The 20,380-nt window shown below is 61.4% G+C and overlaps 1 protein-coding gene across 3 annotated transcripts; it reads left to right on the forward strand.

Annotated features, from left to right (window-relative positions):
* Nucleotides 1-1,000: 1,000 nt before the first annotated feature.
* GRIN2C (glutamate ionotropic receptor NMDA type subunit 2C) lies at nt 1,001-18,514 on the forward strand. 3 transcript variants are annotated; one of them, XM_089901672.1, is made up of 13 exons: nt 1,001-1,063; nt 6,319-6,732; nt 9,007-9,605; nt 9,909-10,023; nt 11,124-11,335; nt 11,492-11,657; nt 12,001-12,154; nt 13,708-13,833; nt 14,119-14,378; nt 14,764-14,924; nt 15,425-15,612; nt 16,561-16,793; nt 17,257-18,514. In XM_089901672.1, the coding sequence occupies exons 1-13, from the start codon at nt 1,001-1,003 to the stop codon at nt 18,343-18,345; spliced, it is 3,780 nt and encodes a 1,259-aa protein (XP_089757798.1). In that variant the 3' UTR covers nt 18,346-18,514. The 3 variants fall into 3 exon arrangements, with proteins under 3 accessions (XP_089757798.1, XP_022445397.1, XP_089757799.1); XM_022589689.3 differs by having other exon boundaries at nt 14,149-14,378; XM_089901673.1 differs by lacking the exon at nt 1,001-1,063 and having other exon boundaries at nt 11,124-11,657; nt 14,149-14,378.
* The last annotated feature ends 1,866 nt before the right edge of the window (nt 18,515-20,380 follow it).

Raw genomic sequence — 20,380 nt, forward strand, 5'->3', positions numbered from 1 at the left:
GGGACAGTGGTTGATGTGCGACTTCTTCCTGGGCCCGGGGTCACCTTCCAGCTGCAGCTCCCCTCCAGTCACCAGGTGGCGCTGCAGAGCCAGCTCCCTGTTCAGGGGCCTCCTGGGGGCTTGAGGGGTTTTGGCAGCCAGTGCTGGCACCCACCGTCTTTTTCCCAGCTTGGCCCTGCTGCGGCAGCCTACCTGCCTTCTGCCCACACGGCAGGCACCTTGCCTGCTCTGCTGGCCCTACTCCTGGGTCCCCTCCCTGGTTAGTCCCCAGTACAACCCAAACAAGAAAAGAGAGAGCTGGGCAGCAACTTGCCCCATCTACTCCCTGTGGCCCCTCTGTCTGGTGCGGGTCCCCCACTCTGTCCTTCCCGCCTTTGTTGGTTTCCAGCCAGACTGACAAGCCTTGAAAAAATAGTACCTCAATGTCCGTAGCCTGTTCTCCATCTTTTACACCAGGCCCCAAGATGTTGACCTCACTTTATAGACAGGGGGCTTCTCGGAATTAACCGGCCCAAGGTCACACACCCAGTGAGCTTCGGGCTCGAACCCAGGGTTCCGGGCAGCCTGTTTTCTCCGAGGTTGCGCTTGGTCCCGAGTGTCCTGTCGGGTCTGGGGACACAGTCGTGGAGAGGGGAGAAGGGACGCGAGGGCGGGCAACAAGAGCCCTAGAACAGCACGGGAGCGGGCGGCGGGGTGGGCCGGCCGGGGCGGGCCGGGGCGGGGCGGAGGCTGCGGGCCCCGGTGGGGCGGGCCCGCGCGGGTGGCGGCGGCGGCAAGCGCTCCGCCACAGCCGGTCGGCGAGCCCTGGAAGCCTGGGCGCGGCGCGCTGCCCAGCCCGGGACGGAGCCGGGCGCCGAGCGGGCCACTAGAGGGGCCCGGGGGGCGGGCCCGGTCCAGCGCGCCAGGCCGCGCCACGGGCACCGGCCCCGCGGCGCCCTAGCTCAGGCGCCCGCCGGGCTAGGACAGCACGCGCCAGCGCGCTGAACCGAGGCGCGGGGACATGCAGCGCGCGGGAGGCGGCCGGCGCGGGCTCTGGGCGCGGGCGCAGCGCCCCTTCCCCCCGGTGAGTGGCGGGCGCCGAGCCGGGGGCGCCAACTTCGCCGCCAACTTGGGGCTGGGCTCAGGCGCCGCGCGGGCAAGGACAGCGGAGACAGATGGCGCGGCACCGGGGAGAGTCTGGTGGACGCAGGGAACCCCAGGAAGGGGGCGCCGGGGGACCCTCGGGGACCGGGCCTGGGGTTTGGACCCGGGCGGGCGGAGAGGAGGTGAGGAAGAGGCCGAGGTGACAGGCGCGCGGCGGGCGCGAGGGAAGGGCGCGGGCGAGGCGCCCAAGACGTTCGTCTCCTGGGTCGCCGAGCCCTCCAGCTCTTTCGCCCGGCACCGCGGCACCGCAGGGGAGGGTGCGGTGTGGGGACGTGGGAGTCTGGGCTGCGGGCCCCACAACTGTTGCTGCTGGAAGCCGGGCGGGGGCTGGGGAGCGGGGCTGGGAGCTGGGGCCGTGGGGGTTCGACCAGAGCGAAGGGGGCTGGAGAGGGCACGGAGCAGAGAGGACGGTGGCTCCAGGAGCCCGGCCCCCTGCTCCCGGGGGTCTGCTGAGCACCTACCGCGCGCATCTGCCTTCACACTCCCGCCCCTTCACCGGCTGTAAGTCCCCCAGGTCCTCCCCTCCCAGCTCTTCCTTCGGTAGAGCGCTCCCTCCTCTGACCTCAGGAAATCAGCGTGGGCTTCACCGGGTGGTGGGCTCTTCCCAAATGCTGGACCCGCGCCCGGCGGACCCAGGCTCCGAGGAGGGGCAAGGAAGGGTGGGCGAAGAGGACCTGGGAGAGCCGAGAGCCTGGGTGCGCTGGGCCCTGGCTGCCCCACCAGCGTGTTGCTCTGGTCCCCCGGGGCTTCGACCAGGATCCCCGACGGCGGGGAAGGGGAGCCACTGAGCCTCCTGCAGCGGAAGGCGGTTCGTGCCGGGCCTAGGTGGGCAGGGCCAGGTCCAAACGAAGGCAAAAGCACTCAGTGGCCAGAAAATCGCCAAGGGTGCGTTCCACGACCCATCCCAAGGTCCTGCTGGGTGAGCGAAGGGGGAATTCCCGCGGGGCCCTGAGGCTCACCCCACTTGTCCTACTGCTCACCCGTCGGGACTTGGGGCCCAGTCCCCAGCCCTCTGACAGTGGCACCGCCCCGGCTCGATCCGACCCGGTCTATGGAGAAAATGAGGAAAGGAACTTGGGCGGCGGGAGCTCGTCTGCTCAGTCTCAGAGCCCGTCTAGTTTCTGGCTGCGCTAGCCCGTTTCCAACCTAGTCCTAAATCCCGTTAGGAATTCGAAGAGGAGCGTGAAGGGGACTGGGTAGGTCGGGAACCGGACTCCTGGGTTCGCCCTAGGGCAGGGCTGGGCTGGTACCCGCCTACAGCCCCGCCTGCCAGGCGAACTCGGCGCCCCCCACCCGCGGGGCTTGGGGTGGCGACCCAGCTTGGGGCAGTGGGGATGGGGACCTGGGAGCCGGGACCCCCTCAGAGGGTAGCAGCGAGGCGGGGGGCGCGGAGTGCGTGGTGCCCAGTTTGGCCGCCAGGAGGCGTGGCGCGGGTCCCCGCGCCCGGAGTTGCCGCCGCTGCTGCCGCCGCATCGCGAGTGTCCTTGAGCCGCGGGTGACGGTGGCCCTCGCCGCTCGCGCCCCCTCCTCCCGCGGGGGGAGCTCGATGCCACGTTCCCTATGAATTATATATCGCTGGCCTAAAAATACCCAGAACTTCACAGCCCGAGTGTAAGAGATTCCCCCGGGGGTTCCGGGAGGAATCAGCTGGTGGGGGGGGGGGGGGTGGCGGGTTCGTCTTGGAGGAGGGAGACCTCGGTGACCGCGCCAGTGGGGGCAAGGTGGAGGGGTGGTCTTCTCCCCTGGCGCCTGGGTTCAGGTCTTAGCTCGGCAAAATGGAGGGAGGGAAACCCGACGGCAAAGCTGAGGCCGCTCACTCTGAGGGCAGCGGATCCAGAGGAGCCGCGCAGCCGGGGTCCCTGGGTACCCGGGAAACAGCGCGGTTGGTGGGTTAGGCCGACTCCTGGGACCGAGGCTCCCGGCTTAGAAGAGGGGGCGGCCATCAGATGTCTGGAGTGTGAGTGCGCGTGCACGTCCGTGTGCGGGAGCCTGCCTGGGATTGGGGGAGCAGGGGGAAGAGAAGAGCCCTAAGCTCGTGGAGGTGCTCAGGCCGTTCAAGGTGATGCTGAGTGTCCCGGAAGTGTCGCCATTGCCACTCTCCGCCGGGCTTTCGGGGGTCCGGGAGTTCATCAAATATTAACAGCACGTTTGTGAAAGGTGCGGACGGCAAGTGGGTGGGCAGAGGTCCTTAAGACCACAGTCCAGTATGGGGCAGGGGCATCATGGAGTGGGCAAATTCCTGCAACAGGGGGCACAATGATGAGGGAGACAGCGCAGAGGCATAGCCAGGAGCTCCCCAACCTGGGGGATGGGGCTGGGGGCGGGGGAGAAGGGCAACTGGCTTACAGCCAGACCCAGACCCTCTGTCTTCTCACCCGTGTTTCCAGAGCCGCCAGGCACTAAGGCAGGTGCTCTGTGGGAGAGGGATTTAGGTGGGGCTCTGAAAATTCTGGAATTTGTCTTGTAGACAAGAGAGAGGCAGCGGGAAGAGGACATTGTAACCTGAGGGAACAGCAGAGCAAAGGCCTGGAGATGACGACAGGGGGAGCTGTCTGGCCACCAGACTGGAGGGAGTGTGGGGTGCACGGAGGGGAGGACAGTTGGGGTGCGTGGGGCTCTGTCCATGGGACCCAGGTGTCTGGACTTCATTAGTGGGCACCAGGGAGCAGCTGTGCCCTTTGAGGAGGGGTGCAGTGGCCAGAGGACTGTTTCAGGCCAGTGGGGCAGGCGGGGTGGGTGGATGGGAGGTGGCGGGGTGGGTGGATGGGAGGTGGAGAGGTGGGAGGCCAGGGGGAGGCAAGTGGGAGATTGGATCAGGCCCGGGCTCGGGGATGACCTCCTGCCTTGCGGGGGAGGCTGGATGCCACGTGGTGCTGAGACTCTGGAGCCTGAATCTCTTGGAATCTGCCCATTGCTATTTGAAGCTCAGAGACTGGCCTGATTGGGGCCCCTCCCTCCAGGAGCATTCGGCAATCCCTCCTCATCTCCAGTCCTGGAGGACACCTTCCCAGCAGAGAGAGTTTCTAGGGGCAGTCCCCCCTCAGAGTTGAGGGAGGACCTGGGTCCTTCATCTAGAGTCATGTGGTCCAAAAGAAACAAAATGAGAGCCACATGTAGGCACATTAGAAAAAGGAAAAAGAAAAGTGAAATGAATTCTAACACTATATTGTTTAACTCAATTTAGCTAAAATATTTCTTCAACATGTAATCCATATAAAAATATTAGTGAGAGATTTTCTTTTTGTAATACAAAGTCTTCACTCTCCAGCGTGCATATTACACTTCACAGCATACCTCAGTTTGGACAAGCCACATTTAAGTGCCCAGTAGTCATACGTGACTGGAGGCTGCTGTATTTGACAGCGCGGTTCTAGAGCTCAGAGCTGGGAGGCATAAGTGGGGAAACTTCGGGCTTCCCAGAGGATGGGGAACCTACAGAGGTGGGCAGAGATGAGCACAGAGAGGAATTGCAAAGGAAGAAATGAGCCCGACAGTGCTCTTTGCAGGTGTGATTTGAAATCCCTCATTTGAGGTAGTGGTGGGCACGGCACGCTTAGGTTCCCACCCTAGAATCACACGCCTCGGGGCTGATGTTCTAAGTCAGTGTACTGGGAAACCATACACAGGGGGAAATTTCAAGGGCACAAAAATGAGCACAGTGTGTCCTCCCCTGCCCCAAAATCCTGTCTTCTCATTTTGAAATGAAACCAAGCCCAGCCTGGTCACCATTTGGCTCTCCCCTGTTCAGAAGTTTCACTGGGGATGTCATGGAGATGGAGAGGGTGGCAAAGCTGTGGCCGATGGCCAGCTGGGAGGGAGAGCTGTATCCGTGGGCACCACTCACCGGTGTGGCTGTTTGTCCAAAAGCAATGATGTTTGTTTCGCAGGGATACATGTCAGGCCCTTGGGGTAGGTTAAAAAATCCCTCACACCAACGATGGCCTAGGGTGGCAGGTCATGTGTGAGATACCCCGAGCCCTGAACAAATCAGTGGTGACACACTCCTGCTCTGGAAGAGCTGCTACTAATTGAGGCCACAGAGGGTAGAGTAGGGATATCCAGTGCCCAGGAGGAGGGGGCTTTGTGCCAAGTAGGATTATGAAGAGCAGGGCCCTTGGGGATGTTAGATTCAGTTTAGGATGGAGAAGGTGTGCGTGTGTGTGTGTGTGTGTGTGTGTGTGTGTGTGTGTGTTACAAGAGCTGCCTTCCTTTACCTGGCTGTGGGGCTGTCACCTATAGGATAGGGATACTGATAACAGTGGGTAGCCCTCCCACTGCTGTGAAGTAGGTCCTGTGATTACTGCAGGCAAGAAATCATGGCTCAGAGAGACTAAGCAACTTCCCCAAGATCACACAGTTAGTAAGTGGCAGAACTGGGACTTGAACTCAGGTCTCTCTGACTCATATCCATGCACTTGGTACCAGGTTAGCTTTTTTTTAAAAAAAATAAATTTATTTATTTATTTTTGGCTGGGTTGGGTCTTCGTTGCTGCACCCGGGCTTTCTCTAGTTGTGGCGAGCGGGGGCTACTCTTTGTTGCAGTGCGCGGGCTTCTCATTGCGGTGGCTTCTCTTGTTGCGGAGCACAGGCTCTAGGCGCATGGGCTTCAGTAGTTGTGGCACGTGGGCTCAGAAGTTGTGGCTCACAGGCTCTAGAGCGCAGGCTCAGTAGTTGTGGTGCACGGGCTTAGTTGCTCCGCGGCATGTGGGATCTTCCCTGACCAGGGCTTGAACCTGTGTCCCCTGCATTGGCAGGCATACTCCCAAGCACTGCGCCACCAGGGGAGTCCCACCAGATTAGCATTTGCTGTGAACCTTCCTGGGGCAGAACCCAGATGGATGAGTTTCCAAAGGTCTGGCCTTTCTAGCGAAGCCTGATGTTCAACAGTAGAATGGAAGTAGTGAGCACCTATTCTGGTCACGTTCTTCCCGGGTCCTGCCCTCTGGGCTGCGCTTGGACGCTCAGCTAACTTCTCTGTCTCTTTCTCTTTGTCTGTCTGTGTCTGTCTGTCTCCCCCTCTCTCTGCCTCTCTTTGTGGAGGGAGGTTTCCCCCTCTTCTCTTTCATCCTCTGGGTGTGTGTCCCTCTGACTCTGGCCTTTGCCTCCTCTCTGTCATTCATCTTTTCTCTCCGTGCCTCTGTCCCCCTCCCTGTGCCTATCGTGGTCTCTCCGCAGGACCCTCCAGTGGACATGGGTGGGGCCCTGGGGCCGGTCCTGCTACTCACCTCACTCCTCGGTGCCTGGGCAGGGCTGGGCCCAGGGCAGGGCGAGCAGGCTGTGACGGTGGCCGTGGTGTTTGGCAGCTCGGGGCCACTGGAGGCCCAGGCCCGTATCCACCTCACCCCCCAGAGCTTCCTGGACCTGCCCCTGGAGATCCAGCCACTCACCGTGGGTGTCAACAACACCAACCCCAGCAGTCTTCTCACCCAGATCTGCGGGCTCCTGGGCACTGCCCGAGTCCACGGCATCGTCTTTGAGGACAACGTGGACACCGAGGCCGTGGCCCAGATCCTCGACTTCATCTCCTTCCAGACCCACGTGCCTATCCTCAGCATCAGTGGGGGCTCTGCTGTGGTCCTCACCCCCAAGGTGCCCATTCAAAGTCATGTCCCTACATCCCATGAGCCTGGAGCCAGGCTGGGGCTGGGGGAGAGGGGCTGAGTCTGGGCCAGGGAGACACTTAGGTCCTGGGAAACTGGGATTGGGTGGGCCCAGCAAGGGGGTGAGGGCAGAGGGAGGTATGGGTGAGGGAGGAGAAGGCTGTGGGAATGATGCTTCTATGTTCTAGAAGATAAACTTTCTGAGCTGCTTTCACACTTGTGTCTGGATGAGGGATGGGCAGGTACCAAACCCACCTCTGGTTCTGGGGCAGCCCTCGCCCACCTTCTCCCTGTTTTCCTGGCCTTCCGTGGTCAGGCTCCAGACCCAGAGGTGCAGGGCCAGGCTGGGTGTGGGATCTGATGTAGCTGGCCTGCAGCGGGGAACATCCAAGGGCAGGTCATGCCCTTGCTGTCCTGTGGGGAGAAAGCGCTGAACACACATTCACCAGCAATCACAGCTGGGATCCTAGTCCTGAAGGAAAAACACAGGATGCCCCGAGGGAGTCCAGTGGGACCTCTTCTGGGTCTGGGATTGGTCAGAGAAGGTCTCCTAAGAAATGGCACCTAAGCCGAGACCTGGAGGATGAGGGGGTTGACAAGGTGTGTGTGTGGGGCGGACTGGGGGAGAGCGTCCCAGGCGGAGGGAGCGGGGGTGGTGTGGACACCCAGAGGTGAGAAGAAGCACAGAGTTTCTGAGGAACCGAGAGGAGCCTGGAGAGGGAGGCGAGGTCCCAACCACACGGGAGGACACTTGGGTTTTACTCTAAGTAAGTGAGGAGCTGAAGAAGGTGTTGAGGGGAGACTGATCTGATTTGCCTTTCTTTTATGATTATATTTTTATTATGGGGAATTTGTTTTGTTTTGTTTTGTTTTTTGCTGTACACGGGCCTCTCACTGTCGTGGCCTCTCCCGCTGCGGAGCGCAGGCTCCAGACGCGCAGGCTCAGCGGCCATGGCTCACGGGCCCAGCCGCTCTGCGGCATGTGGGATCTTCCCGGACCGGGGCACGAACCCGCATCCCCTGCATCGGCAGGCGGACTCTCAACCGCTGCGCCACCAGGGAAGCCCTATGGGGAATTTTGAGCATACATAAAAGTAGAAGAGTATAATGACCCCATGTATCCCCTATCCACCCCAGGCCAACTGTGCCTCAGCCTTACTCTCACCCACTTCTCCTCTTCTGTTTTATTTTGAAGCAAGGCCCAGACACAATATTTATTCCATCCATAAATACTTCAATACACATCTCTAGATGGTAGGACTTTACAAAATAATAAAACCACCATACATCATCACATCTAAAAAATAATAAAAATTCCTTAACATCATAGAGAATCCAGGCAGTGTTCAAATCTTCCGTGTTGTCTCATAAATGTTTATTTTTATGTCTCTTGCCTTGAATCAGGAGCCAGATTAGGTTCCCACCCAGCGATTGGTTGGGATGACTTCGGAGTCTTCCCTCTCAAGGCTCCTCCTCCATCTCTCTCTTTTTTCCTTGCAAATTTGTTTGTTGAAGGAACTGGGTTACTTGTCCTGTAGAGTTTTCTCGGAGTTGCTTTTTTAAAAGATTGGGACAGTCGCAGTGTGGTGAAATCTTGGAGGGGCTGCAGTGGCAGCAGGGAACCCACAGCTAGGAGAGGCTTGCGCTAGCCCAGGCTCGATCTTGCAGTGTCCTGGGCGTTTGTGGTGGCAGAGGCAGTAGAGAGGAAGAACATTCTCATCCCCAGGGCTGCATAGAGGATGGTGCTTTCCCAGTTACCCGTGGGCCTGACATTAGCTCTCAGCACGGTGGTTCTCCACCCACACAGTGCTTTAGAAAAATACAGACACCCAGTGTACCATGTCTAAGATTCCCATTCAGTTGGTCTGGACTAGCAGGCTCAAGAGTCACCTAAAGAGCTTGTTGAAATACAGATTCCCGGGCGCCATCCTCAGGGATTCTGATCCAGCAGGTGAGCACTGCGCCCTAGAATCTGCATTTCCTACAAGCTCCCAGCTGACGCTGCTGCTGGTTTGCGGTCCAGCCTTGGTCAGGCACGAATATTTAAAAAATCTCTCCAGGGCATTCTAATGGGCGGCAGGGGCTGGGAACCGCGTGCGGGGCGGGCGGGCGGGAAGGAGGTTATCGCGAGACTAGGGATCCCGGGACACCTAGCACCTTCCGACGCAAGGGTGTGTGGGGGTTGACGGAGGGAGTGGAAGTTGGGGCGGGGCGGGACTCGGCTCGCCCCACCCCCCGCTCAGGCCCCGCCCCTCCCCCCTAGGAGCCGGGCTCCGCCTTCCTGCAGCTGGGCGTGTCCCTGGAGCAGCAGCTGCAGGTGCTGTTCAAGGTGCTGGAGGAGTACGACTGGAGCGCGTTCGCCGTGATCACCAGCCTGCACCCGGGCCACACGCTCTTCCTCGAGAGCGTGCGCGCCGTCGCCGACGCCAACTACGTGGGCTGGCGGCTGCTGGACGTGCTCACGCTGGAGCTGGGCCCCGGCGGGACGCGCGCCCACACCCAGCGCCTGCTGCGCCAGCTCGACGCCCCGGTGCTGGTGGCCTACTGCTCGCGCGAGGAGGCCGAGGTGCTCTTCGCCGAGGCGGCCCAGGCCGGCCTGGTGGGGCCCGGGCACGTGTGGCTGGTGCCCAACCTGGCGCTGGGCAGCACCGACGCGCCCCCCGCCGCCTTCCCCGTGGGCCTCATCAGCGTCGTCACCGAGAGCTGGCGCCTCAGCCTGCGCCAGAAAGTCCGCGACGGCGTGGCCATCCTGGCCCTTGGCGCCCACGGCTACCGGCGCCAGCACGGCACCCTGCCCGCCCCGGCTGGGGAGTGCCGCGGCCACCCTGGGCCTGTCAGCCCTGCCCGGAAGGCCTTCTACAGGTGGGCACCTGCCCAGGGCATAGGATGGCCACGAGTGGCCGTGAGTTTGGGCTCACTGGTCACACCTCCCACTAGGTGTGTGCCTGCGGCCAAGTGACCTCACCTCTCTGGGCCATTGTTTCTTCATCTGAGAAAAGAGCAGGGTGTGAGGGTGTGGTGAGGATCTCGAGGGTCAACACAGGGAAACAGAACAATAATTACACAAATGCTACCTGTTGGTGGCGGTGATGAGGCAAAAGGTGGGGGAGGGCACATCTGGTCCTGATCAGGGCTAAGAGGACCCTGGCTTCTCCCCCCTCGCAGGCACCTACTGAATGTCACCTGGGAGGGCCGGGACTTCTCCTTCAGCCCTGGTGGGTACCTGGTCCAGCCCACCATGGTGGTGATCGCCCTCAACCGGCACCGCCTCTGGGAGATGGTGAGAAGGGGGTGAGCCCAGGGGCCCTCGGTATCCTTTCATTGTATCCCCCCCTCTTGTCCCACAGCTGAGCAGAGAGTCCTTTCTGTCCCTCATCCAGCCCCTCATCCTTCAGGTCTCAGCTGAAACATTTCCACTGAGAAGCCTTCCAGGTCTCCCGGGGGTCTGAGGCAGCCCTGCTCCGGGCTCCCACAACACCCTTCACTATAGAACTTATCAAGCGCTCTTATTACACAGTCCTGCCCCTGAAGGAGTAACCCACAGCTGTGTTGGCTAGACGGACACGTAAACAAATAGAATTTGGGGCGGTCAGTGCTTAAGAAACAATGTTTGCAAAGCACTATGGGAATAGAGAGGAGGGGCAGAAATTAGTTCTGCCTTCAAAGGAGGAAACTGGGGAAGGCTTCACAGAAGTTGGGACATTTGGGCTGGGCTATGGATGGTTGAGTAGGAGCCCATCGGGAAGGGATAGTAGCCTGGTATAGACTGAGGGGAAGGAGGGTTTAGGGTTTTTTTTGTTTTGTTTTGGTTTTGGTTTTGGTTTTTGCCATGCCACGCAGCTTGTGGGATCTTAGTTCCCTGACCAAGGATTGAACCAGGGCCCATGGCAGTGAAAGTGCCGCGTCTTAACCACTGGACTGCCAGGGAATTCCCCTGGAGCATTTTTAAGTGATGCGTTTGGAGGCGTGGGGACTGGGGAAGAAGGGTAGGGTGATGGAGATAAATTGGACCCGTGAAGGGTCTTGAGTGCTGGGCTAAGGACTTTATGTGAAGCTTGGGGGAATGAGTGCGGTGTGACAGGCTCAGGTCTGGGCTTTAGGAAGAGGCCGTGAGCCAGCAGCAGTGTGGAGGCTGGACTGGAAAGTGCGGGGACCAGAAGCCGGAGAGGCTGTAGGGAGCCCTCCCCTTGGCCAGCCCCTTGCCCCGACTCTCCTGTTCTCCAGATGCTCCCGCCCCAGGCCCTGCTTCATCCTGCCCCGAGTGACCTTAGGTGTGGTGGGGGGATTCTTGGTCCTGGCAGGCCTCGCCCAGAGGACCCACCTATAGCGTGGGCTTAGTGGGGCTGAAGGTCCCGGGCTGAGGCCGGTCATCCTCTGCAGGTGGGGCGCTGGGACCATGGTGTCCTCCACATGAAGTACCCGGTGTGGCCTCGCTACAGTGCCTCCCTGCAGCCCGTGGTGGACAGCCGGCACCTGACGGTGGCCACGCTGGAAGAGCGACCCTTTGTCATCGTGGAGAGCCCCGACCCTGGCTCAGGCGGCTGCGTGCCCAACACTGTGCCCTGCCGCCGGCATGGCAACCACACCTTCAGGTCCGCGAGAACACCCGGGAGGCCCAGTGTGAGCCGTGTGCCGCCGTGCGATGGCGGGCGTTGTGTGTGCCTTATGCTTGGGTATAGGGGTGGGCGTCCACCAGCCAGGCTGGGAGGAGCTGCTGGCTCTGACCCCTGCTGGTCTCTTGGTGGCAGCAGTGGTGACACGGCCCCCTACACCAAGCTTTGCTGTAAGGGCTTCTGCATCGACATCCTCAAGAAGCTGGCCAAGGTGGTCAGGTTCTCCTACGACCTGTACCTGGTGACCAACGGCAAGCATGGCAAGAGGGTGCGCGGCGTGTGGAACGGCATGATCGGGGAGGTAGGCCTGCCCCCAGGCCACCTGAGCCCGCCCACCTGCCCGCCTGTTGCCCTGGGCCCCATCCATCCGTCAGCCACCCCCGGATGTTCCTTAGGTGTTTCCTCCTGTTCTGGGGATCAGTCAGGGTGGGACCCAGGCCCAACTCCTAAGGGTCTCTGAACTGGCAGGGGCACTGTGCTGGCACCAATGATGACCCCTGGGGTCAGTACTGAAAGTGGAGCTCTGAGGACCCAAGTGGGAACAACTGACTCAGCTGGTGGGTGCTGGATGTGGGGCTGGGAGAGGAGTGGGGGAGTCCTCCAGCCTGCGGGAGCCCCTCTTCTGATCCGGGCCTGACCCCCAGGTGTACTACAAGCGGGCAGACATGGCCATTGGCTCCCTCACCATCAATGAGGAGCGCTCCGAGATTGTCGACTTCTCTGTGCCCTTCGTGGAGACGGGCATCAGTGTGATGGTGGCTCGCAGCAACGGCACCGTCTCCCCCTCGGCCTTCCTGGGTGCGGCTCGGGGTGGGCAGGGATAGTGCAGAGGGGCCCACGAAGTGGACGTGTGGAGCATGGGTGGAGATGGGGAGCTTGGGGTGCACCCTCAGAGGGCAGCACTGCAGCCTTGGGTCCTTATAGGTTAGCCAGAGGCCTGAGCTATAATAGGTGGGTAGAACGGAGAGGGAAGAGGTGACGTCCAGGTTCAGTCCTAAGCCTGGGTGCTCGGTAAGGGCGGGGGATGGGCAGAGCGGGGTAAAAGGTGGCGCCATTGTGAAGGACAGGAAAACCAGCGAGGCAGGCTGCCTTCAGGAGGTGCCTCGTGGGCTGCGACATTGCTTTTTGTTTCATTTTTTGGCCTCATGGCTTGCGGGATCTTAGTTCCCTGAGCAGGGATTGAACCCGCACCCTCAGCGGTGAAAGCGCAGAGTCCTAACCACTGGACCGCCAGGGAACTCCTGGGCTGGGCCGTTGGGACAAAGGGAGAAGATTCACGGGGGGTTGGAGGAGCCAACCCAGAGCACGGGAAGCCGGGCTAGTTTCTGACTTGATTAGAAATTCAGCATTTCTTGGGCAGCTCCCTTGTGCCGGGTCCCGTGCCAGGTGCTGGGATCCGGCCATAGTCCTGGCCTTCCCAGAGCGCCCAGTCAGAAGTTCAAGTGGGACTTGCAGTGTGGAATGGTTCAAAGAGCCCTGAGGACAGGTGAGCCTCTCGACCAGGAGCAGAAGAGGGAATCCCAGGTCTGCCTCTTCCTGCTGTGTGACCTTGGGCAAGTCACTGAACCTCTCTGAGCAGGGTTCCTCAGCCACAGGGGAGGCAACAAACTCCACTTCGTAGGATGGGCGTTGTATCAAAGGAGCAAATGATTTGGGCAGTAACGACTTCTCACTCAGGGAGACTGAAGTGATTTTGTCAGAAACCTCAGGTCGGTCTCCCCAGCCCCTCAGGCCTCGGTTTCTGTGTCAGTAGGATGAGGGGTAAGGCTTGGCTTCAGAGCTCTGATTCCGAGCAGCTCACCCATGCTGGGCCCGGGGTGTGTGTGGGGGGGTGGAGTTCCAGACCCAGGAGCCTGGGCAGCGGTGCTGGCGGCGAGGAAGGAGAGGAGGAAAGCAGAGGGAATTCCCTGAGATTGCTCCTGTGGCTTTAAGGGGCCACCCTCAGGGGCTGAGGGGTGGAAGAGGTTGCAGGCAGGGGCGGGGGGATGGGAGGGGAAAGGGAAAGAGCATGGGGTGCTGGCCCTCTTTTGTGAAAGGAAGTGGGAGGAAGAGGGAGAATGAGAGCCAGGGGAGATGTGGAATCAAAGGGAGGTTTCCTAGGGTGGGTGATGGGTGATGGGACCCTGGCCCAGGGCAGATGGAGGGGAGAGACCAAGAATGCTGGGGAGCCTGACCTCCCTGGGGGATGGCGTCTCTCCTGGGGCTCCACTGCTCTGAGAGTCAGAGACCCCTGAGCTCAGTCCACGGGGCTGATATGACCACATGGACCCACCTGTCTGCACCCAGAACGCCTGAGCTGTTGGGGGGAGACACAGCGCCGCCTCCTCTGAACCTCCTGCCTCTCTCCCCAGAGCCCTACAGCCCTGCCGTGTGGGTAATGATGTTCGTCATGTGCCTCACCGTGGTGGCCATAACCGTCTTCATGTTCGAGTACTTCAGCCCCGTCAGCTACAACCAGAACCTCACCAGCGGCAAGAGTCAGCTCCCACCTGGGCCTGGGAGCAGGGGCAGGGCTGGCACTTCCAGGAGGGGTGGGTTCAGGGCCAGAGGGGCCCTTCAGAGAATGCCCCGTGGGGGAGGTCCCTGGCCTTCCGACAATATGCAGGGGGCCAATCAGATACATGAGAGAGAGAGAAGCAAGGTGAGTTGACGTGCCCTGGGGTGGGGACAGCCAGGGATGGGGTCTCCACCCAGGACAGAGCAGAGACGGGAGCCGTGGAGTTGGGTGGGCTGAACCTGACCCCCTCTGTGCCGGGCAAGAGGAGCACCAGTGTCCTCCCTTTCACCCCCAGAGTCTGGGGGCCCGTCCTTCACCATCGGCAAGTCTGTGTGGCTTCTCTGGGCACTGGTCTTCAACAACTCGGTGCCCATCGAGAACCCCCGGGGCACCACCAGCAAGATCATGGTCCTGGTCTGGGCTTTCTTCGCCGTCATCTTCCTCGCCAGCTACACTGCCAACCTGGCCGCCTTCATGATTCAGGAGCAGTACATCGACACTGTGTCTGGCCTCAGTGACAAGAAGGTTCTGGAGCTCCAGAGGGTGCTGTTGGAGGGTGGGGTGATGCCGCAGCCAGGGGGAGGCCTTGGGTGGCACACAGGACAGTTGGAATCAGTGGAATTTGAACTGGAGGCGGGAGCAGGCAGAAGCAGGGGAGCCTGGGGAGGAGGGGGCTGGGGACGGGGACAGGGAGAGACGGCTCAGGTCCACTGACTAAGTGGCCTTGAGTAAGTCTCTCCCTGTCCCGGCCTCAGTTTCCCCGTTTGTAAAACACAGGCGTGGGCTGGACAGTCTCTAAGACCGTGATGCGCTCGCTATTCAAGTCCAGACTAGGGGGATGGTGTCGGGGCCGGGGTCGGCTGGAGGGTCGGAGGAGGGGTTATGAATGGCGGCTGCCCTCTGTGCGCAGTTCCAGCGGCCTCAGGATCAGTACCCGCCCTTCCGCTTCGGCACCGTGCCCAACGGCAGCACGGAGCGGAACATCCGTAGCAACTACCGCGAAATGCACACCCACATGGTCAAGTTCAACCAGCGCTCAGTGGAGGACGCGCTTAGCAGCCTCAAGATGGGGTGGGTCCGCAGTCCTGCACCCACCCCCTGACTGTCTCTACCCACGTGTCTCCCCGAGAGACCCAAGGTGGGACGGTGAGACTGGGTTGCCATGTAGGACCCCCGGGGAAGGGGTGAGGAGGTCTTGGGGCAGAGTGAAGCTTGAGGACGCCCACCAGAGCCCAGAGACGCAGCTGTGGTATTGACCAAAGTTCAGCCGTGCCCTCAGGTGTTGGTTGTCACCTTCTTAGGATCTTTAGGGGCCTGGAGGGCAGAGAGGGTGTGTCCTCTGGGAGCAGAGTGTCCCCTGGCCTCTCTGAGGAGGAGGGTAGGTGGGGTTCCGAAGCTGTGGGAGGGGGCTTCTCTGCACCAGGACCCCAGAGAAATAGAGAAGGCTCTGCCCATCCATCCCTCCTGGGTGGTGGTCAGTGGGCCCACGTGGCCCAGACCCCTGTCAGGACCCAGGTTTGGTGCCCTGAGCCCCACTTGATCCCTGGCCTGAGGGCTCAGCCTGTCCCCAGGAAGCTGGATGCCTTCATCTATGATGCTGCTGTCCTCAACTACATGGCGGGCAAGGACGAGGGCTGCAAGCTGGTCACCATTGGCTCTGGCAAGGTCTTTGCCACCACTGGCTATGGCATCGCCATGCAGAAGGACTCCCACTGGAAGCGGGCCATAGACCTGGCGCTCCTGCAGTTCCTGGGGGACGGTGGGTGCAGCCACTGATGGGGGCTGGGGTGGGTCCCAGGTGGGCCACAGAGCCCGTGGTCGGGACAGCTGCCCGATGGCTGGTCAACATCTCCACCACTGTCCTCTGAGTGCCCAGGGCCCACGGGCACGGAGAGAGGTCTCTGGGGGTGAGAGATGGGTGCAGTGGCTGGGTGGCGGGTATTAGGAGCAGCTGGATGGAGACGTGGGGAGGGATTGGTTTGCCGGGAGGGAGCAGGAAATAGCTGGGGAGCCCTTGCAGGAGGGGAAGACAGGAAGGAGCTCAGGCCACACGGTGGAGGTTGGGGGCATCTGAACTCCTTTACTTTTCCCCAAGACCCCTCCCCTCCATTGCCATCTTGAGATGACCTGGGGTAGTGCCAACAGCCTGCCTAATCCCAGAGCCAGAACCCAGGTTTGCCTTGGTACCCCAGGGGCTCACATGTGTGAGCGGTCCGGCTGGGCTGCCCCAACACCCAGAGAGAGCTTTGAATTTAGAGTCCCAACCCTATTAGATAAATAACTGTCTGGTTTTCCATCAGTGCCATAGAATAATGCGAGTGATAACCATGAAGGTGCCTGCAGCCTCCTTGGGGGCCTAGGCCTTTTGTCTCAGTGTGCCCAGCTCCATGCCTAGCGTGTAGGTGATCAATAAGTGTTTGATGAATAAATGAATGATAAAATTTATGCAGTCGACAAGCCTTTGCTGGGCGTGTGGGCTTGTGGGAGGTGGGCATGTCAGAGGCTGGCATCCCCCCCCCGCAGCTCCCACTCTGCTCTCCTTCCTTCCTGCTCATTGACACCCCCTCCCCCATCCTCCCCTGCCAGGCTGGATCCCCGTGTGGTCCTACAGGGGGGTGGTACCCTGGCCCCAGACCCCTCCTCACTCCAGGCTTGGGTGAGCACCGGAAGGGTCCTTCCTGAGCCAGGTGTGCCTCGCCCCCACCAGGGGAGACCCAGAAGCTGGAGACGGTGTGGCTCTCGGGGATCTGCCAGAACGAGAAGAACGAGGTGATGAGCAGCAAGCTGGACATCGATAACATGGCCGGCGTCTTCTACATGCTGCTCGTGGCCATGGGGCTGGCCCTGCTGGTCTTCGCCTGGGAGCATCTGGTCTACCGGAAGCTGCGCCACTCGGTGCCCAACGCGTCCCGGCTGGACTTCCTGCTGGCCTTCAGCAGGGTGGGTGCCCACTCCACCTTAGACAGGCCCCAGCTTCAGGGGCAGCAACCCAGCTAAGTCAGAGCTGGCCATGGCCCCATTTACAGATGTAAAAACTGAGGTCTGGAGAGGTGGCATGGCCTGCCAGCATCACACAGCAGGTGAGAAGCAGAGCCCTTTTCCAGCAGGCAGGGCAGGACTTTGGAGCCGGGCTGACCGGGGTTCGAGTCCTCACTGCCGTTTACAAGCTGTGTGACTTTAGGAGGAGTTACCCTCTTGGTGCCTCGGAGAGCTCCACTGTAAGCGCTCCCAGCGGCACACAGTAGGAGCTTAACAAATGTTAGTTACTTCCTGGGACTTAGAGACACCTGGGCTGATGCTTCCCACCTGGGCGTGGGGCGTGGGGCGTGGGGCGTGGGGCGTGGGGCGGTCCCGGAAGGGAGGGCGCCGCTCACACCGTGTCGGTCCCCTGCCTCCCGCCCAGGGCATCTACAGCTGCTTTAGCGGGGTGCAGAGCCTGGCCAGCCCCGCGCCGCCGCCCAGCCCGGACCTCACCGCCGGCTCGGCCCAGGTCAGCGTGCTCAAGATGCTGCAGGCGGCGCGCGACATCGTGACTACGGCGGGCGTGAGCAGCTCCCTGGACCGCGCCACGCGCACCATCGAGAGATGGGGCGGCGACCGCCGTGCGCCCCCGCCGCCCGCCTGCCCCAGTCCGCGGCCGCCCACCCCCGAGCCGAGCCCCACGGGCTGCGGGCCGCCGGGCGGGGGCCGCACCGCGCTGGGGCGTAGGGCCCCGCAGCCCCCGGCCCGCCCCCCGACGCCCGGGTCCTCCCTACCCGACGTCTCCCAGGTGTCTGGCCGGCCGGCCTGGGAGGCGCGGTGGCCGTCGCTGGCCGGGCGCGGCGGGCGGCACCTCTCGGCCTCCGAGCGGCGCGCGCTCCCGGAGCGCCCTCAGTCGCCCGAGCGCTGTCACTACAGCTCCTTCCCTCGAGCCGACCGGTCAGGGTGCCCCTTCCTTCCGCTCTTCCCGGAGACCCCCGAGCCCGAGGACCTGCCGCTGCTCGGGCCGGAGCAGCTGGCCCGGCGGGAGGCTCTCCTGCGCGCGGCCTGGGCCCGAGGTTCGCGCCCGCGCCACGCTTCCCTGCCCAGCTCGGTGACCGAGGCCTTCGCCCGGCCCAGCTCGGAGCCCTCCTGGTGTGCCCGCCCGGCCTGCGGGCGCTGGACGCAGGCGCAGTCGATGCGGCTGCCGTCCTACCGGGAGGCCTGCCAGGAGGGGGTGTGGGCAGGGGCCCCCCCCTGGCCGCACGGACAGCACGCCTGCCTCCACGCCCATGCCCACCTGCCGCTTTGCTGGGGGGCTGCCTGCCCTCACCTCCCACCCTGTGTCAGCCACGGCCCCTGGCTCCCTGGGGCTTGGGGGCCTCCGGGGCACAGGGGCAGGACCCTGGGGCTGAGCACAGAATACAGGGACACTGGGGGGCTGGAAGAGGTCAGTAGGGTGGCCTGTGGGATGCACGGCTTCCCCCGACCGTGCACCTGGAGGCGGATCTCCAGCTTGGAATCGGAAGTGTGACGTGTCAGCTATTCTGCTCAGCTGGACTCTCCGCCTGGCACTGCAGCGTTGGGGGGTAGGTGGGCTCGGGCTTTTCTGGCTTCTGCCATGAAATCCTGGCCATGGGAGCCCAGTGACAGATGATATCTTCCACGGCCAGCTCAGCGACCTCAGCAGCCTCAGGTCCTGGTGTGGGCTGGGCTTTTGCTACCTTCTTATGCAGATCCCTTCCCACCTGGCCTGGAGTCACAGGGAGCAGTGGGGTCTCCCTGCCCTGTTGTGAGCCAGTCCCTGGACATGGCTTCTGGGGGCTTGGTGTGGGAGCATGGAGGCTGGAGCTCGGTGTTGGGGCAGGGTGGTCCTGCTCCTGGCTCCAGCTGGCTGGAGTTTCTTCTCCTCAGAGTGCTGGGACATTAAACAAACCTTGTACAACCCACTGGTCCTGGCTGCCTCATTCTGCATCCCTGGAGGGGGCACCCCAGAGCTGGTAGGCAACAGGAGCATCATGGGAGTATCCCAGATGGGGTGTCTGCCTAGAGCAGGTGGGCAGCTCCCTTTGTGGAGTATCCAGGAGGCAAGGCTGAGAGAGGGCTCCAGGCAGCAGAAGCCACTTGGTATTCAGTGCCAGCTCCCGCCCGCCCTGGTGCCAAATGAGACAAATGTGCTCAGCACGGGGGCTCTGGTGGTGATGGATGGAGCTCATCCTTCAATCTCCATGAAAAGAAGGGCTCATGCTAGGGGCTCTGGGGGTTCTGCCCCGCCAGGGGCCCCCATGGGAGCCTGACAATGTTATGGTGGAAACGGCAGAGGGAGGTCTGTTGTGGGGAACCTGCTGGGCTCTCCTGGGCCCTGGCCAGCTGTGTTTGCCCCGCGGTGGCTGTGCAGGGCTTGGACTGCCTGCTGGCTCTGGAAGCCTGGCATGGGTGGCTTCCGGGGTCAGGCACGGCTCAGCCTTGGGAGGGAAAGACCTCCAGGTCAGAGAATCTGTCCCACATCTCAGTTCTCTGTCCTCCCTCTGCGGCTCTCAGCCCCACCTCCTTCCTCTGTCACATGTCACTGGCTGTGAACCATCTAAAAAGATGGCTCTTGCTTACCATTTTCAATGCTTTCACCTCTGTGGTTACATTTAGCCCCACAATGACTAAAGCAAGCCAGCCCTCCTTCCATCCATTCCGCAAACACGGTGAGCATAATTGATACCGTTAGAGCCTTTTCTAACTGTGAGCCTGTGAAGCCCAAGGCCTTGTTGTCCCCGGCAATTTGGGTGAAGCAGGGCAGAAACTTAACTCCTTGTAGTAGGGAGGGGGCTGGGGAGGGCAGTGCTGGATGCCAGTACCACGTGTGGCCACGGCCCAGTGCCCTTACCCACATGGCTCCTTGCTGGCTCCCAGCAGGCTGGGTCCCCTCTCCAGTCTCCAAATATTCTACTGCTGGGGCTGGAGCCATGAAAACTGGAAGTTTTTTTGTTTGGTTTTAGGGGTGAGAGCCGCTGAAATGGTAGAGTGGCGGAAATTACCAGTACCCTTCCGTTCCTGGGTGGAGGGCCTGACAACCGCAAGAATGTGTGCCCCCCCCAGCCCATTATAGTCAATTTCACATTCTCTGCCCCATGGATTTTCACGGATCCAGGTCCAGGATCGGTGGGGGGGGGGGGCTCAAAAACAGGTTGTGAGTGTGAGTCTAAGGGGGGTGCTAGAGGCCAGTGCCGCGGAAGGGAGCTTGACCTTGGTTGCAGCCACTGGAGGTGAGAGGGTTAACCGCTGGCCACCAGCCCCTGGACCTGAGCTCCCTGGGTCACGGTCTGAGCGCAGCGCTGGGTGGAAGGCTGCAGCAGGTAACGCCTGGAGGAGTTGCGAGGGCCAGGCTGCTCTCTGCTCACTCTCCAAGATCATTAATAACCAAGAACTGGAAAGATAATTAAGAACCACATGTAGAGCTGAGCCTGCTGCTGACTGGCTCTGAGGAGGGGCCAATCCTGCTCCTGGGGCCGGGCTCCTGGCCACCTTGCTCCTTCTCTAAGAATGTATTCTGAGGAGAAGCGAGTCCCATGGGGAGT

The sequence above is a fragment of the Delphinapterus leucas genome, chromosome 19, assembly GCF_059928025.1.
Source record: "Delphinapterus leucas isolate spDelLeu-1000000601 "Yukka" chromosome 19, BTC_Dleu_Yukka2, whole genome shotgun sequence".
Lineage (NCBI taxonomy): Eukaryota > Metazoa > Chordata > Mammalia > Artiodactyla > Monodontidae > Delphinapterus > Delphinapterus leucas.